The sequence below is a fragment of the Humulus lupulus genome, chromosome 5, assembly GCF_963169125.1.
Source record: "Humulus lupulus chromosome 5, drHumLupu1.1, whole genome shotgun sequence".
NCBI classification, from domain to species: domain Eukaryota; kingdom Viridiplantae; phylum Streptophyta; class Magnoliopsida; order Rosales; family Cannabaceae; genus Humulus; species Humulus lupulus.
This window is the reverse complement of record NC_084797.1, coordinates 4938658-4957686: the sequence shown is the minus strand read 5'-3', so window position 1 is coordinate 4957686 and position 19029 is coordinate 4938658. Positions and strand designations below refer to the sequence as shown.

Here is a 19029-nt window from a genome sequence, read left to right as displayed (position 1 = left end):
TTGGCGTCAATAGATGATCGATTTCTCTATAGGTTTACATGTGTATATTTATTTAAGAGCAAGATGAAACTTTACGCATTTTGGTGTAGCAGCATTCAAATCCTAGACGGTTACCTCTCTTTTGTCAATAACTACAAATGAGATGGTTGTGTTTGCCAATGTATTGCATTTGATTAGCGAATATTACGCAAGGGTCGAGCTAAATGCCACTACAAAGTCCCATCTCCATTTTAGTTTTTGAATGAATATTTCTAGATTATGCAATACAACAGGATGTGTAAAAATATTTGGAGTAAAATATTTAGAAAATTTTAAAATTATCCACTTAAAAGTTTAGAATTTTATGAAAAAATTAACTAAAATGACTTAGTTGCTACAATTTTTATTACTCAAAGACTTGATTGCCAAAAATAATTTCACAGGGACCAAGTTGCCAAACAGCAAAAAACTCAGGGAGCATAGAAAGACTTTAGTTTTTCCTTTCAAACATTTGCCTCGTGGCCTTATATCATAGATTTTTTGGTTATATAATTTCACTACCAATTCAATCAAAGTGAAAATTTTCCATTTAGTTAACAACTTTATGCATAATTTGTTTATTTAAATATCAATAAATAAGATTCTACTATATTCTTGCATTAATCACTAATTCTTTTTTCGGTTCTGTTTAGTTTACTGTTTTAATAAAAAGAATAGTCTACACATCCAAAATTTACATTGTATGAAGTTCCTTATCTGTTCTTAAATAATTGTTATTTTTAGTGTGGTTAAGGTCATTTCCAACCCATAATACCATATATGGTATTACACCAATACTAAAATTAAAGAATCTTAGCATTATATATTTTTTTCATTCCAACCACAACACCAAAAATTACACCAAAAAGTATATTCTTTATTATTTTATTATTTTATCTTATATATAAAATAATATACATATATATTTATTATTAAATACTAATTTGTTTTTGCCATTCCTACAGTACCCCACTATATTTGGTGGAGTACTGTAGCTTAACAGCATAATAGTGAGATAAATAAAGTTTGGTTGGATTTGATTTTGTACCTTTTTAGCACTATATTTATTATTTTGCAATCCTATTGGAGCTGCCCTAAGCATTCTAACAGAGTTGCATACTATACTATAAAGGGGTCATTTTCGATCGAATCCTACTAATCTCAGAACGAGCAGATAAATCAAAAAGAGCAATAACTTCTTATTCAAGTACACATTACAACATCTTTTTGAAGTGTCATATATATGATATATAACATAAAACACAATTATTAATAACAATATATTAAATAAAAAAAATTGCCCCTTGAGAATTGAAGCCAATAATAAAATCTCAATATGTTTCACACTCACATCCATATTTTCTTCTAGCATTATTAGCTGCTATAATATTGGTTAAAATTTTAGTTTCTTAAATGGAATAATCTAGTTTCTTTGAATACCTAATAAATTAGAAATGGTGTATATTAAGAAATAGGCTTATGCTATAAAATCATGTGAAGATATTTAGTTGGCTTATGCATAAGTAATTAATTATAAAGTGGTAAAACGGGAAAAAGAATCCAATAAAATAAACTAAATTTGGAAAATGAATATCATAACGTAAAGGGTATATAAAATTATTTTTAACGCCATAAAAATATTCTGTAAAAATGTAAAGACTTTTTAATTCTTGAATAAATGAATATATAATTAATATGCAGGAGCTTATATGTAAAGACTCAGACTTAAAAAAAAACAAAATTTAATTTAAATAATATCTTTTTACGGGTGGGACCCACTTTAAGTCAAAAGAGTCAAATAATTATTTCTTCTCTTTTTTTTTTTATCTTTTTCTTTCTCTTTCCCCGTCTACTCTCTCTCTCTCTCTCTTCTCTTTCTCTTATCTTCTTTCTCTCTTCTCTCCACGGCCACACACCACCACCACACAGATCCAACCTCCAGCAACCACTATTTTTGACACGTGGAAAATCATTTAATTCATCTTACTCCGACAACCTCAACCACCAACCGGCGCTGCCTAACTCGCTGTCAACTATTTGGAATAGTCCGTCAAAGTTTTTGTCCGTCAACTTTGACTGTGTTTTCCGGCCAACTCCGAATACCCCTCGATGAGTGGTTGGTACCTTTGGAAACAGCGTGGAGAGAGGAACAAAACCCACTAAGTCATTCCGGTCAACTCGTCGTTTTTCTCCAGCGAGATTTTGGGTATCTCCGCTACTTTCCGGCAACGTTCCGGCGAGTCTGAACACTTTTTGGAACGATGGTTCACATGAATGTGATCTACTCGCTGATGTGGTCATTTTGATATATGCCACGCCTACCTTCATTGATGTTTTCGATACACCGCTCACTACCTCCACCAACTGCTATTGTGCACTGCTTGGGTGAGGTTCCAGAACTTGAAATTTAAAATATAGTCATATTATATATCGTTGGACATGATTTTGAATAAGGAATACAATGATGATAATTGTTTGCTTGTTTGGTGCATGTAGGAAAATCGTGATATTAAAATTGGACTAAAACATTTTAGGATCATCGTTAAGCTTAGCATCGTCGCTTTTGGCTCGGATTGAAAATTCTAAGGAGGTAGGAACTCAACTTGACTAATAGACTTATTTTACTCGTATTGAATTGCATTAAACATATTCCAATTTTTATATTTATAAAATGTTTGAAAAATTAAAAACTTAATCTGCATGTTTCCTGATCTGTTTTGAGGGCACTGAGTGTCAAATATATTTTTATTCACTTATTTATGTAGGTTATGATTTTTTGGTTTTATTCAAATGCAGCTGTTATGCTGCCCAATTTTCTAAAATATAAAGGGAATGCATTTATTTCTTTTCATGTTTACTTGCATTTGGTTATGCCGATGAGAGCCATAGTGATCTTGATTTGTGCATGTTGTTTCACGACCTAGTCTCTGTGTCATCATAAGTAGATCAGGTGTCCACTCACCTGTAGGTATAAAGACATAGCATCTATATACAAGAAGTGCTCTAAGCCTCCCCTTGTGGTGGTTATCAGGTCCAACTACCCGGTTTAAGATGTTGGTTTTTCTATGGTGGGTAACGGGAACTAGGGATTTATTGGACGGTGTGATGTGTACTTGTAGCTATGCTCTTATGATTATTTGTGGTTTCTCTCTATTTTGGTTTATACATCATGATATATGTTTTGGTTTCAAAGCCAACTAAGCAAGAGTTTTATTAAACTTTTGGGTCCTATATTATTAGTTGTTTTCCTACCGGGCTTTATAAGCTCACCCCCTATGTGTCTCCCATTCTAGGAGCCTAGTGACGCGAATGAGGATAAGGTGAATTATTGATTGAGCAAATGCGTTTAGCCTAGTTCTATTTAGTGTCATTATTTTATCTTTTAAACATTATATATGTATATTTGATTTGGAACCGGTATATCTGAATTAGTTATGTAATTGTTAGGAATAAGGAATGGTGGATGCTAAGTATTATTTTAGGTGTTTATGACTTATTAAATTTAATTATTTTGTGACTACATAACTGTGGGGATATTATTGTTCTATGTATAATGATAAATGATCACGCTTTTAACATTAATATTTTTATATATAGTTATAGAAGCTATTTCATTATTTTGATTTATAATTATAATACTATTTAATATAAACTAAATGATCGTTTATAAAGACTATTTTACAACAAGGGTCAAAGTTTGACCTTTGACCAGCCAAGTTATGGATATTACAAATCTGTCATGGCATAGGGCTTGGGTCGTGGCATTATATGTATGCATACAATGAACATTATTACAATAACATATAAATTTAATATGCAATGGCTTCTTCTTCTGTTGCTTCTCATGAGCCCTTTGACAACTAGTGATTCTCAGAAAACAAACATCCATAGTGAGCGCATTTGCATGGATCGCAAGCTATTCCAAGCTGCAACTGATGGTGAAACTGAAGTCTTTAGGGAAAAGGTCAGTGAACTCCAACTATTATTGACCCCAGAAAGAAATACAGTGCTCCATGTCCATATCATCACTACTTCAAGAGCCACTAATCAAACAACCTTCGTGGAAGGGATCCTGGACTTGTGTCCAACATTGTTGATGCAAACTAATGCAAGAGAAGAGACTCCCTTACTCATGGCAGCAAGGTACGGCCATCACCGGATTGTTGATTTTCTAATTGAACGTGCAAAATTGTCCTAACCACAGGACCATGAAGAGGGCATCTCTGGTGTCCAAACAATGATAAGGATGAAGAATGAGGAAGAGGACACTGCGTTGCATGAGGCTGCGCAATTCGGGCATCTTGAGGTTGTGCAGATATTGACGAGAGAAGACCCTGATTTCTCGTATTCGACTAATAAAGCAAGCGAGACTCCACTCTACATTGTCGTCTAGTGCCAACACCAAGATTTGGTTAATGTAATACTAAGTAATTGTTCGTCACTAGTAGGGGTGTTCAGATAAACCGCAAACCGCGGTTTGGAACCAAACCGCAAAAAACCGTAACCAATGAAACCGTTTTTTGATGGTTCGGTTTAACCGGACCGCTCAACTTTAATGGTTTGGTCACGGTTTCTAATTTTTTAAAACCAATTAAACCGGACCGGACCATAATTTTTTCTAAAAAAATAATCTTTAGAAATGATAGTTCAAAGGATTGAACCCCTACACTTAAGTTAATATAAAGTGTACCAAACCATCCAAACCAAATAATTTAATTGTTTATGATATGTTTTTAGTAGTATTTAATAGATGCACAAGTTTCTAAAAGTAAAAAAAAATGTAAAGTCCCACATGGTTTAGAAAGTAAACATTTCTTTTTCTCACTTCTATAAAATGATTCAAAATACTTAAACTTATAACAACAAAGACAATAAGCTTCTTGTAGACTTTTATGGTCTTAAAAGTAAAGCTAAAATTATTATTATTTAAATACAATTATTTAGTTAATTATTTTATAATAAAAAAGTTTTAAATTTTAAAAATTTGGTTATATGGTTAAAACCAAACCAAACCGCACAAAACGGTTTATTTATGGTTTGGTTTGGTTTGGTTTTTTAATTTTAATGGTTTGGTTTGGTTTTTCATTTTGAAAAAACCGCATGAGCGGTTTGGTTTAAAAATTCTTCTAAACCGCACCAAACCAAACCGTGTACACTCCTAGTCACTAGCTACCGGTGGCCCTAAGGGCAGAACTGCACTGCATGCAGCTTCTACAAATATAGGTAATAATTAACTACTTTTTTTTTTCTTTCTAATTTGTTATTTCTTTAGGGTACACTTAAAATGAATTTTGATTATATGTGTATCTTTATATCTTTTTATATATATATATATATAAATTACATTTTTAACTTATTCTTGCTTTAACGATTTTTTTCCCTGTCAACTTTAACAAAATCTTACATATATTTAATAGAATATACTCTTAAAACTAATTAAAAAATATGATATACTATAGATATTTAATAATTATATTAATATAATAAAAATATTATAAAATATCATTATTACAATAATATTTAATACATAATCCTAATTTTTATTATTTATATATTTTAAAAAAAATCATATTGTTTTTTTATTATTATTTACTCTAACTTATATATATATATATATTCATATAATTAAATAATATAATAATATTATAAATACATTGATAATCATGAAAGTATAACATCCATCTTCTACCAATAAATAGACTCTATTTCTCTATTTCATCATTATTATAATTGTTGTTGTTGTGAATAATGTTGTAGATAATTTACTTAAATTCTTCAGGAATAACAAAAATGCTTTTGGACAAAGTAGATTATCTGACAAAACAAGCAGATGATGGTGGTTGTATTCCACTGCACTATGTTGCTTTCTTCGGCTCATCAAATGTGGTGGAGATGACAAAAATGTTGCTAGAAAATAATGAAAGTAGTGCATACATCAAAAATAAGAAAGGCATGACAGCGCTTCACATTGCAGCTTACAATGAGTGTTATGGTGATAAGATAATGAAGGAAATTCTGACAAGTTGTCCAGATAGCTACGAAGAAGTTGACAATGAAGGCAGAAATGTTCTACACCATGCTGTGTCGACTACATATCTCTCCAACGTAAACTTCATCTTAGAACACGCATCATCATTAATTTTAAATAGAAAAGATAAGGAAGGAAATACCCCATTGCTTCATATGGCTGCCACTTCCTCATGGAATCTACCCATTCTAAAAGCTTTGTTGTCTCATCCCAAAGTGAATAGGATGTCACTCAACAAACAAAACAACAATATTCGAGATGAGTATATGATTCAATTCAAACAATATGAGGTAATTATTTAAATTTCTATAGTTTGACTTTTATCTAGCTGTGTTATATCTTATTGTAAATTGATCACTATATATATAACAGGTAAGAATGCTGGATCTCTTCAATAAATACTTCATAGAGCCTTCTGTGGGAATACATATCCTAGAACTCGAACTCAATCGCAAGAACATTAATTATATGCAGAAGGAAATCATTACAAAAATTAAAGAATCTAGTCTAGTTACTTCTACATTGATTGCGACAGTGACATTTGCAGCTGGATTTACGATGCCAGGAGGTTACATAAGCGACGAGGTTGGACATCGACAACAAGGGAGTGCTGTACTGAGGAACAACACAGCATTTCAGGCCTTCATCATAACAAACACAATGGCCATGTTGCTCTCTGCTACATCTGTTTTTTTGAACATCTTTCTTAATATAACATTTGTAGAAGGAGTAAATGATCACAGGAAGTGGAATTACTATAAGTTTTGCATGAGCTTAACCATCTATGCCCTGGCCTTAATGATGATAGCATTTGTCACTGGTACATACGCAGTGTTGTCACTTTCTGCTCCCCTTGCCATCACCACTTGTTTTATTGGATCGCTTTTCTTCGTTATCACATTCTACATAATAATGCATGAATAAGAGAGTGTATAATTTAGGAATAATTTTCATATATATACTCATATATCTTCTAGTCATAACTTGTGCAAGTGATAAATATATAAGAGTAAACTCAAAATTTTAAATTTATTATTAATAAATTTATTTTAATTATTTAAATATTATTACAATATATAAATGTTATTATGTGTTAGTTCATCCACTTTAACTAAATGTTATTGTGGTGTTTGGGTTCTTTTTCTTTCAGTTTTATTGTTATGTTTAGTTAGTTAGTTCTGTTAAGGGAATTAGCTATAAATACTTGAGAACCTTGGTCTGTTGGGATATTGGTTAAGAGTTAGAAATTGAGTGAGATTGGAGGGTTGTAAAGAGTTCAAGTGTATCTGATCTTGATCTTTCATTGTGTGAGCTCTCTTTGTAATTTGAAGCAAGGCTTCTTGGTGTAAACTCTTGTTCTGATCTCAAGCTTACTGAATAAAGTTCTCAGCCATTTTTTAGGTTGTTCTACCCCTTGGATGTAGGATTACATTGTGATCCGAACCAAATAATTGTTTGTGTTGTTTTGGTTCAAATCTGATTTGTTATTCTCTGTTTTATGCTAGTTCTTTTGTTGTTGTTTTTACAACAAGTGGTATCAGATGCACAAGTTGCATTAGAGGATTCAAGAACTACTTGGTGACCATCTTGGTTGATCAAGAAACAGAGCAAGAATGAGTTCAGCCAGATTCGAGGTGGACAAGTTCTTATTATATATATTAATCTTATTACATATATTTTTGTAAATATATAATTTCTTCTAAAATATTTACTATTATTATTACTGTTGTTAATAATGTTATAGATAATTTACTTAAATTCTTCAGGAATAACAAAAATGCTTTTGGACAAAGTAGATTTTCTGACAAAACAAGCAGATGATGATGGTTGTATTCCACTGCACTATGTTGCTATGAATCGCAAAAATGTGGTGGAGATTACAAAAATGTTGCTAAAAAATAATGAAAGTAGTGCATACATCAAACATAAGAAAGGCATGACAGCTCTTCACATTGCAGCTTACAATGAGTATTATGATCATAAGATAATGAAGGAAATTCTGACAAGTTGTCCAGATAGCTACGAAGAAGTTGATGATGAAGGCAGAAATGTTCTACACCATGCTGTGACGACTACATATCTCTCCAACGTAAAATTCATCTTAGAACATGCATCATCATTAATTTTAAATATAAAAGATAAGGATGGAAATACCCCCTTGCTTCATATGGCTGCCACTTCCTCATGGAATCTGCTTGTTCTAAAAGCTTTGTTGTCTCATCCCCAAGTGAATAGGATGTCACTCAACAACCAAAACAACAATATTCGAGATGTGTATATGCTTCAATTCCCAATACGCGAGGTAATTAATTAAATTTCTATAATTTGAGTTTTGTCTAGCTATGTTATATCTTATTGTAAACTGATCACTATATATGTATATACATATACATATAACACGGAAGAATGTTGGAACTCTTCAATAAATACTCCATACATCCTTCTGCGGGAAAATATGTCCTAGAACTCGAAGTCAATCGCGAGAAGATTAATAATATGCAGAAGGAACTCATTAAAAGATTTAAAGAATCTAGTCTAGTTACTTCTACGTCGATTGCAACAGTGACATTTGCAGCTGGAATTTCGATGCCAGGAGGTTACATAACCGAAGAGGTTGGACATCGAAAAGAATCAGGGAGTGCTGCACTGAGGAATAGCGTAGTATTCCAGTTCTTCATCATAACAAACACAATGGCCTTGTTGCCCTCTGCTTTATCGGTTTTTTTTTTTAACATCCTTCTTAATATAACATATGTAGAAGGAGAACATGGTGACGCCAAATTGAAGAACTACAAGCTCTGCATGAGATTAACAATCTGGGCCCTAGCCTTCATGATGCTGGCATTTGTCACTGGTACATCCGCAACGTTGTCACTTTCTACTGTCCTCGTCATCCCCGTTCTTTTTATTGGATGGATTTTCGGCCTTTGCATATCATTCTGGGAGGTTGACGAGAGAATAATTTAGGAATAATTTATATATATATATATATAACTTGTGCAAGTCATAAATATATAAGAGTAAACTCAACATTTTAATTTTATTTTGCTAATGTTGAAATTTTTTCAAATTTGCTTGATTTAATATATAATGACTTGTGTGAATTGAATAACATGTTAACTAGAGGAAAAATTATATATTTTTTGGCATCCATTGATGATCGATTGCTCTATAGGTTTACATATGTATATTTATTTAAGAGCAAGATGAAACTTTACGCGTTCTGGTGTAGCAGCATTCAAATCTCAAACGGGTTAACTCTCTTTTGTCAGTAGCTACAATGAGATGGTTGTTTTGCCAATGTAGTGCATTTAATTGTGATCATTAATTATTAAATAAAAAATGTGGCTATTTATCTTTAATGATTGATAAAATTGGGTAGATTTCAAAAAATTCCAACCACCTTAGCTAAAGTTAAAAGCAATTTATAAATTGACTAGACAACAATCAAAATGGTTGATAAAAAAATTTATTTGAAGTGTTTAGAAAGTTTAGACTGACCCTAAGAAGTATTTTGGACGTGAAGAAACGGATCAAAAAGCTCTAAAACAAAATTTTGTATTTTGACCACCATTTTTTGCGGTACACTGGCGACGGGGAAGATAAGCACGATCCGACCATCATGGGTCAGTTTTCTTGAGCTTCAAGGGTTATTTGAGGTGCTGGGATCTTTGGGAACAAATTCCAACCGGTTTGGAGTGTCAAAAACAAGTAGAAAGAGGAGTTAGAATCTCGCCAGCGACAGAGAAGAAGAAGATTCCGGTGAGGCTCCAGCGAACCTGATCTGGGTATTTATGGAGGTTTTTTCTTTGTTTTTTTAATCCTAAAAATTAGTACATTAATTTTAGAGCACTTTCCAAGTGGTTTGCTATTTTTCTAATTTTTCTTTGAATTACTATGATTTATTTAATTTTAAATAGAGATTAATTATGAAAAATATTCTTATTGTTCAGAAAAATATGAGTTTATTTGAATAATCTCTGTATGATTTAGAATTGTTTTGTATGCTTAGATTAAATTTTTGATCGTATTTGATAATTTTGGTCAATTATTTGCTTTTAAATATGTGATTTAAGAAAATAAATGTAGAAAAATGATTTAAAGTATACTTAAAATTCTGAGAATTATCTTATATATTTAAAATTAGATTCTAAGGCTCTTTGTAATTTTATTTCTAATTTTTATCATTTATATAATTTTCATGATTTATTTGGCTTATTCTATATTTTAAATATGAAATATATTAATGTTACTGTTCTGAACCCTAGATAATTTGTGTGTGTTACTGTAGGGTATAGAAACTAGTCTGTACAGTTAGATTTCATTTTTAAATCGTTTATGCATTTTTCTTGAATTAGTTGGTTTTTCTATTTTATCAATTAAGAAAAATAGTTATTTTGCCCAGAAAATTTTAAAATAATTTTTATAAGTTTATTTTTTTTCTTTTTGAGCAGTTTTGTATATGATTAGTTTGAACTTTGGGCTGGCTGTATAATTATTTTAAATTATTTGGGAAATTGAGAAAAAATAATTTATAAATGTTAAAAATTATTTTTCTGGTCTTATATGAGCCTTTGCTGATTATTTAGGGTTTTGGAAAAGTTGTTTATTAAATTTTGTTGTCATATGATAATTTTTAGAAAATTATCGAGTCTTTGATGTAATTATGATATTAAAGGGTATTTTGGTCATTTTCACATAAAAAGTATTTATATGAATTCATGCTATACATTAGAAACATCATTGTTTGTGCATGTGACATGATGGTTTGAACCTTTGAGGAAAATAGTTTTAATTTACATGTCATGCATGTTAAAATTGCATAGTTAAATTATTTCAATAATTAGGGTTTTGAAATAAAACCCTAACGCCCATTTTTATTTTTCATGAATTGTTGCTATGTAATTGGACGTCTAGGAGCCAGCGGTCATCGATGTGACACAGCAAGTAGTTCGGGACACATTAGCGGATAATTCACTGCTTAAGGTAAGAAGAGTGGACATCTCCGCACAGGGTGTACGTTATGCGTACAACCTTGTTTTCTTATTGTTTAATTATGTAATTATTGTGTGACCTGAATTATTGCATTAGATTGGCTAGCATGAGGATAGTGCTAGGGATTTTAGTTAGTAGACATGCTTAGATGATAGAGTATGCGTGCTACTAGAATCTAGCTGCTTGTGTGGGTATAACACTTGCAGGAATTATCTTGGGTGTGTATAACTCGGGATAATCGGATGCCACCACGAAACTGCTGAGTGTGAGTATAGCACAGGCAGGGCAACGATGTCTCAAGGCAACGACCGAGTATGAGTACAGCACAGGCTAGACTAGGTACCACCGTGGGAATGCCGAGTGTGAGTACAGCGCAGGCAAGACAGATTACATTTCATGTCCGATCAACATGACTTGTTAGTATTTATGTGTGTGAGTGTAACACACATTATGTTAGTGTGATATGGTGCTTATGTATCACACGATAATTATTATGTTTATTTTTTGTTTTCTAGTTTGGGGAGTTATGTCCTATATAACTCTTCTTACTGGGTGTTAGCTCACGGGTACTCTGCGTGCAGGTAAAGGCAAAACAAAGCAGTGAGTGGTGCGGGCTCGAGGCATGGACAAGACATGTTAGAGGCTGGGCTCTAATTATTTTATGTTTTTTTAGAAATGAATGTCATGTTTTAAATTTTCAGACTTAAACAACTATTTTCTTTATATTGTTTTTATTAAACCTAGAGTCCAACATTTTTACTTTTAAATAATGAGATCTCATTGTCTGTTTAAATTTCAAATAAATATTTTCTTTTAGTGTCGTAAAGTATTTATTGTTTATTATTTTAAATGGACTTTCTAAGTAACATCTCAGAAAATTAGGGCGTTACAATTAACTAATAGCAAACATGTTAATGTGAATGAGAAATTGAGAATCATTGACGTATCATTGGCATATTCAGAATTTGACAACAACATTCAACATTGTCAATTGAGCACGGCTGGATGCTTGTCTATATGATAATAAGGCGAAGAAAAAAAGTGGGAAAAATATAAAATTTAACAGATAAGCAATTTTTCTTGACACCCCACTACTATTACAAATTTATTTTTCATCAACTTGAAAAAATGAGATTGATTTGTATTTGGCTCATTTCAATGCGAATCTCTCTACTACTCTCAACTTTGTTCCACGACCAATAATTTAAGATTGATTATCAGTGAACAACATTTGCAGGCACAGAAAAAAAAAATACAGGCGTATATATATACAGATAGAGTTTCAGTGATTTTCAATAGCTGTTATTCATATTCATAATTCACAATGATTATGATTTAGCTAGAGTGATCACCAAATTATTTATTCCTAGAAGATGTGTGAAGTGAACAACAAAAGCCAGTACTGGATTCAACTAAGCCATCATAGATATTGTTGCTTGAATTATGATATCTGATCAGAATAAAAAAGTTTCATGATCTGATCAGAATACAAAAGTTTCATGATATCTGATCAGAATAAAAAAGTCCAGAACATATTGAAATTCGGCAATTTCTATTGCAAGCTTCATTGGATTCCACTAATGTCATCATATTGCTCCCTATTTGACAGGGATATATATATATAGATAGATATTTAATTAGTACAAAATATATGGTCTTACATTTTACTTATATTCCATCCAATTCAATGATGGATAAGTCTTAGAAACCTTTATCAAATACAATGTAATCCAATACTAATTTTCTTTGTTGTCATTATTTAGTAAGAACTTCCAAGATATATGTTTCAAATAGTTCCTTTTCTTGTACATACAAAAATGCATACACATTTAAATTAATACAATATTAATATATATCATATATGGCCTTAATGAGCAATTTCGGCAAACATCTTGCTTTCTTCCTCAACACAAAACTTTTTCATAATAAGTCTAGCAAAATTAGTTTTCCCATCTATTTTTGTTTCTTTCCTTCATATTCTTTACTAACTACTTGAGATTAATCTAGTGAGTAGATGAGAAATACAATAATGTTATGATAGAAAATTGGTAAGGAGAGATCTCAATAATGTTTATATTGACCAAATTCCATAGGGAAAATGTGCCACTACTGCACTATGTTTGTGTTCCACTACGGCATGTTTGTATTCCACTACGGCACTATGTTGCTACCTTCTACCCATCAAATGTGGTGGAGATTACAAAAATGCTTTTGGAGAAAGTAGATAATCCCACTTTAACTCAAAAGAGTCAAATAATTCTTTCTTCTCTTTTTCTTTTTCTTTCTCTTTTCCCGTTTGCTCTCTCTCTCTCTTCCCTTTCTCTTTCTCTTATCTTCTTTCTCTCTTCTCTCCACGGTAACACACCATAACCACAAAGATCCAACCTCCAGCAACAACTATTTTTGACACGCGGCGGCTCATTGAATTCGTCTTACTCCGACAACCTCAACCACCAAGCGGCACTGCCTAACTCACTCTCAACTGTTTGGAATAGTCAGTCAAAGTTTTTGTTCGTTAACTTTGACCGTGTTTTCCGGCCAACTCCGACCACCCCTCGACGAGTGATCAGTACCTTTGGAAACAGCGTGAAGAGAGGAACAAAACCCACTAAGTCATTCCGGTCAACTCGTCGTTTTTCTCCGGCGAGATTTTGGGTATCTCCGCCACTTTCTGGCGACGTTCTGGCGAGTCTGAGCACTTTTTGGACCGACGGTTCATATGAATGTGATCTACTCGCCGATGTGGTCATTTTGATATATGCCATGCCTACCTTCGTCGATGTTTTCGATACACCGCTCACTGGCGCCACCAACAGCTATTGTGCACCGCTTGGGTGAGGTTCCAGAACTTGAAATTTTAAATATGGTCATATTACATATCGTTGGACACGATTTTGAATAAGGAATACAATGATGATAATCTTTTGCTCATTTGGTGCACGTAGGAAAAGCGTGATATTAAAATTGGACTAAATCATTGTAGGATCACCGTTAAGCTTAGCAGCTTCACTTTTGGCTCGGATTGAAAATTCTAAGAAGGTAGGAACAACTTGACTAATAGACTTATTTTACTCGTATTGAATTGCATTAAACATATTCCAATTTTTATATTTATAAAATTTTTGAAAAATTGAAAACTTAATCTGCATGTATTCTGATCTGTTTTGAGGGCACCGAGTGTCAAATATATTTTTATTCACTTATTTATGCAGGTTATGATTTTTGGGTTTTATTCAAATACAGCTGTTATGCTGCCCAATTTTCTAAAATATAAAGGGAATGTGTTTCTTTCTTTTCATGTTTACTTGCATTTGGTTATGCCGATGAGAGCCATAGTGATCTTGATTTGTGCATGTTGTTTCACGACCTAGTCTCTGTGTCATCATAGGTAGATCAGGTGTCCACTCACCTGTAGCTATAAAGACATAGCATCTATATACAAGAAGTGCTCTAAGCCTCCCCCTTGTGGTGGTTATCAGGTCCGACTACCCGGTTTAAGATGTTGGTTTTTCTATGGTGGGTAACGGGGACTAGGGATTTATTGGACGGTGTGATGTGCACTTGTAGCTATGCTCTTATGATTATTTGTGGTTTCTCTCTATTTTGGTTTATACATCATGATATATGTTTTGTTTTCAAAGCCAACTAAGCAAGAGTTTTATTAAACTTTTGGGTCCTATATTATTAGTTGCTTTCCTACCGGGCTTTATAAGCTCACCCCCTATATCTCTCCCATTCTAGGAGCCTAGTGACGCGAATGAGGATAAGGTGAATTATTGATTGAGCAAATGTGTTTAGCCTAGTTCTATTTAGTGTCATTATTTTATCTTTTGAACATTATATATGTATATTTGATTTGGAACCGGTATATCTGAATTAGTTATGTAATTGTTAGGAATGAGGAATGGTGGATGCTAAGTATAATTTTAGGTGTTCATGACTTATTAAATTTAATTATTTTGTGACTACATAACTGTGAGGATATTATTGTTCTATGTATAATAATAAATGATCACGCTTTTATCATTAATATTTTTATATATAGTTATAGGAGCTATTCCATTATTTTTATTTATGAATATAATACTATTTAATATAAACTAAATGATCGTTTATAAAGACTATTTTACTACAAGGGTCAAAGTTTGACCTTTGACCAGCCAAGTTATGGATATTACAAATCTGTCATGGCATAGGGCTTGGATCGTGGCATTATATGTATGCATACAATGAACATTATTACAATAACATATAAATTTAATATGCAATGGCTTCTTCTTCTGTTGCTTCTCATGAGCCCTTTGACAACTAGTGATTCTCAGAAAACAAACATCCATAGTGAGCGCATTTGCATGGATCGCAAGCTATTCCAAGCTGCAACTGATGGTGAAACTGAAGTCTTCAGGGAAAAGGTCAGTGAACTCCAACTGTTATTGACCCCAGAAAGAAATACAGTGCTCCATGTCCATATCATCACTACTTCAAGAACCACTAATCAAACAACTACCTTCGTGGAAGGGATCCTGGACTTGTGTCCAACACTGTTGATGCAAACTAATGCAAGAGAAGAGACTCCCTTACTCATGGCAGCAAGGTACGACCATCACCACATTGTTGATTTTCTAATTGAACGTGCCAAATTATCCCAACCACAGGACCTTGAAGAGGACATCTCTAGTGTCCAAACGATGATAAGGATGAAGAATGAGGAAGAGGACACTGCGTTGCACGAGGCTGCGCGGTTCGGGCATCTTGAGGTTGTGCAGATATTGACGAGAGAAGACCCTCATTTCTCGTATTCGGCTAATAAAGCAGGCGAGACTCCACTCTACATAGCCGTCCAGTGCCGACACCAAGATTTGGTGAAGGAAATACTAAATAATTGTTCGTCACCAGCTACCAGTGGCCCTAATGGCAGAACTGCACTGCATGCAGCTTCTACAAATATAGGTAATAATTAACTACTTTTTTTTTCTTTCTAATTTGTTATCTCTTTAGGGTACACTTAAAATGAATTTTGATTATATGTGTATCTTTATATCTTTATGTATATAAAAACTATATTTTTATCTTATTCTTGCTTTACCGATTTTTTTCTTTGTCAACTTTAACAAAATCTTACATATATTTAATGGCATATACTTTTAAAACTAATTAAAAAATACGATATACTATAGATATTTAATAATTATATTAATATAATAAAAATATTATAAAATATCATTATTACAATAATATTTAATACATAATCCTAATTTTATTATTTATATATTTTTTTAAAAATCATATTATTTTTTTATTATTATTTACTCTAACTTCTATAAATATATATTCATATAATTAAATAATATAATAATATTATAAATACATTGATAATCATGAAAGTATAACATCCATCTTCTACCCATAAATAGATTCTATTTCTCTATTTCATTATTATTATAATTGTTGTTATTGTGAATAATGTTGTAGATAATTTACTTAAATTCTTCAGGAATAACAAAAATGCTTTTGGACAAAGTAGATTATCTGACAAAACAAGCAGATGATGATGGTTTTATTCCACTGCACTATGTTGCTTGCTTTGACTCATCAAATGTGGTGGAGATTACAAAAATGTTGCTAGAAAATAATGAAAGTAGTGCATACATCAAAAATAAGAAAGGCATGACAGCGCTTCACATTGCAGCTTACAATGAGTGTTATGGTGATAAGATAATGAAGGAAATTCTGGCAAGTTGTCCAGATAGCTACGAACAAGTTGACAATGAAGGCAGAAATGTTCTACACCATGCTGTGTCGACTACATGTCTCTCCAACGTAAACTTCATCTTAGAACATGCATCATTAATAGGTGGCCATTACCTTTTAAATAGAAAAGATAAGGAAGGAAATACCCCATTGCTTCATATGGCTGCCACTTCCTCATGGAATCTGCCCATTCTAAAATCTTTGTTGTCTCATCCCAAAGTGAATAGGATGTCACTCACCAAACAAAACAACAATATTCGAGATGTGTATATGATTCAATTCAAACAATATGAGGTAATTATTTAAATTTCTATAGTTTGAATTTTATCTAGCTGTGTTGTATCTTATTGTAAATTGATCACTATATATATAACAGGTAAGAATGCTGGATCTCTTCAATAAATACTCCATAGAGCCTTCTGTGGGAAAACATATCCTAGAACTCGAACTCAATCGCGAGAACATTAAGTATGTGCAGAAGGAAGTCATTACAAAAATGAAAGAATCTAGTCTAGTTACTTCTACGTTGATTGCGACAGTGACATTTGCAGCTGGATTTACGATGCCAGGAGGTTACATAAGCGACGAGGTTGGACATCGACAACAAGGGAGTGCTGTACTGAGGAACAACACAGCATTTCAGGCCTTCATCATAACAAACACAATGGCCATGTTGCTCTCTGCTACATCTGTTTTTTTGAACATCTTTCTTAATATATCATTTGTAGAAGGAGTAAATGATCACAGGAAGTGGAATTACTATAAGGTTTGCATGAGCTTAACAATCTATGCCCTGGTCTTAATGATGATAGCATTTGTCACTGGTACATACGCAGTGTTGTCACTTTCTGCTCCCCTTGCCATCACCACTTGTTTTATTGGATCGCTTTTCTTTGTTATCACATTCTACATAATAATGCATAAATAAGAGAGTGTATAATTTAGGAATAATTTTCATATATATACTCATAAAGCTTCTAGTCATAACTTGTGCAAGTGATAAATATATAAGAGTAAACTCAAAATTTTAAATTTATTATTAATAAATTTATTTTAATTATTTGAATATTACTACAATATATAAATGTTATTATGTGTTAGTTCAGCCACTTTAACTAAATGTTATTGTGGTGTTTGGGTTCTTTTTCTTTCAGTTTTATTATTATGTTTAGTTAGTTAGTTCTGTTAAGGGAATTAGCTATAAATACTTGAGAACCTTGGTCTGTTGGGATATTGGTTAAGAGTTAGAAATTGAGTGAGATTGGAGGGTTGTAAAGAGTTCAAGTGTATCTAATCTTGATCTTTCATTGTGTGAGCTCTCTTTGTAATTTGAAGCAAGGCTTCTTGGTGTAAACTCTTGTTCTGATCTCAAGCTTACTGAATAAAGTTCTCAGCCATTTTTGAGGTTGTTCTACCCCTTGGATGTAGGATTACATTGTGATCCGAACCAAATAATTGTTTGTGTTGTTTTGGTTCAAATCTAATTTGTTATTCTCTCTTTTATGCTAGTTCTTTTGTTGTTGTTTTTACAACAAGTGGTATCAGATGCACAAGTTGCATTAGAGGATTCAAGAACTACTTGGTGACCATCTTGGTTGATCAAGAAACAGAGCAAGAATGAGTTCACCCAGATTCGAGGTGGACAAGTTCTTATTATATATATTTATCTTATTATATATATTTTTGTGTTACACCCAGATTTCGAGCTATGTTAATTATGACCTCAAAAGTTGGATTCGCAAATAAGTGGACTCATAAGGTTGGAAACATGCTCCAGGATTGTATGTCGAGCCTGCAGGATATAGATGACCTCGAGTATGGTGAACTCGAAGTATTCATGATCTCGAAAAATAGCTCCGAGAACACACTCATCTTCAGGGACGACTTCGGATCAGGGGTCCTGAGCTCGACGCACGTACGATCTCGAAAGCCATGTGGCCTCGGAAGATGTTTCTAGCTCGATAGATGACGGGAAACCTGGGAAGCTAAAGCCTTAGAGATACGCGATAACCACCTTGAATATCTACAAGTGTTATAAATATGAGATGTAATCCTCATTTATTATTGTAAATCCCCTAGAATCGTGGGATATTATTTGGTTAGTTATACGTCTCCTGGTCTTCAGGGGACGTTTCCTTTTATATCTGATTATAGGCATTTAAAGCCATTTATTTTATATATACAAAAAGAGTAACTACACAAAATATGTGGGATAGTATTCTGCAGCCTTCTCTATA

The 19029-nt window shown here is 32.7% G+C and overlaps 3 protein-coding genes across 7 annotated transcripts; all 3 read left to right on the top strand.

Annotated features, from left to right (window-relative positions):
• The first annotated feature begins 1856 nt into the window (after nt 1-1856).
• LOC133834252 (protein ACCELERATED CELL DEATH 6-like) lies at nt 1857-7456 on the top strand. Of its 3 annotated transcripts, none has more exons than XM_062263800.1 (5): nt 1857-2403; nt 2515-2608; nt 3893-5241; nt 5798-6336; nt 6419-7456. In XM_062263800.1, exons 4-5 carry the CDS (start codon nt 5809-5811, stop codon nt 6968-6970), a joined length of 1080 nt encoding a protein of 359 aa, XP_062119784.1. In that variant the 5' UTR covers nt 1857-2403; nt 2515-2608; nt 3893-5241; nt 5798-5808; the 3' UTR covers nt 6971-7456. The 3 variants fall into 3 exon arrangements, with proteins under 3 accessions (XP_062119784.1, XP_062119783.1, XP_062119785.1); XM_062263799.1 differs by having other exon boundaries at nt 3883-5241; XM_062263801.1 differs by lacking the exon at nt 3893-5241.
• Nucleotides 7457-7823: 367 nt separating this feature from the next.
• LOC133777890 (protein ACCELERATED CELL DEATH 6-like) lies at nt 7824-9013 on the top strand. Its single transcript, XM_062217643.1, has 2 exons — nt 7824-8348; nt 8549-9013. Exons 1-2 carry the CDS (start codon nt 7824-7826, stop codon nt 9011-9013), a joined length of 990 nt encoding a protein of 329 aa, XP_062073627.1.
• Nucleotides 9014-13312: 4299 nt separating this feature from the next.
• Nucleotides 13313-18206, top strand: LOC133834251 (protein ACCELERATED CELL DEATH 6-like). Of its 3 annotated transcripts, none has more exons than XM_062263798.1 (5): nt 13313-13875; nt 13987-14080; nt 15364-15991; nt 16536-17086; nt 17169-18206. In XM_062263798.1, exons 3-5 carry the CDS (start codon nt 15394-15396, stop codon nt 17718-17720), a joined length of 1701 nt encoding a protein of 566 aa, XP_062119782.1. In that variant the 5' UTR covers nt 13313-13875; nt 13987-14080; nt 15364-15393; the 3' UTR covers nt 17721-18206. The 3 variants fall into 3 exon arrangements, with proteins under 3 accessions (XP_062119782.1, XP_062119781.1, XP_062119780.1); XM_062263797.1 differs by having other exon boundaries at nt 15354-15991; XM_062263796.1 differs by having other exon boundaries at nt 13987-15991.
• Nucleotides 18207-19029: the final 823 nt, after the last annotated feature.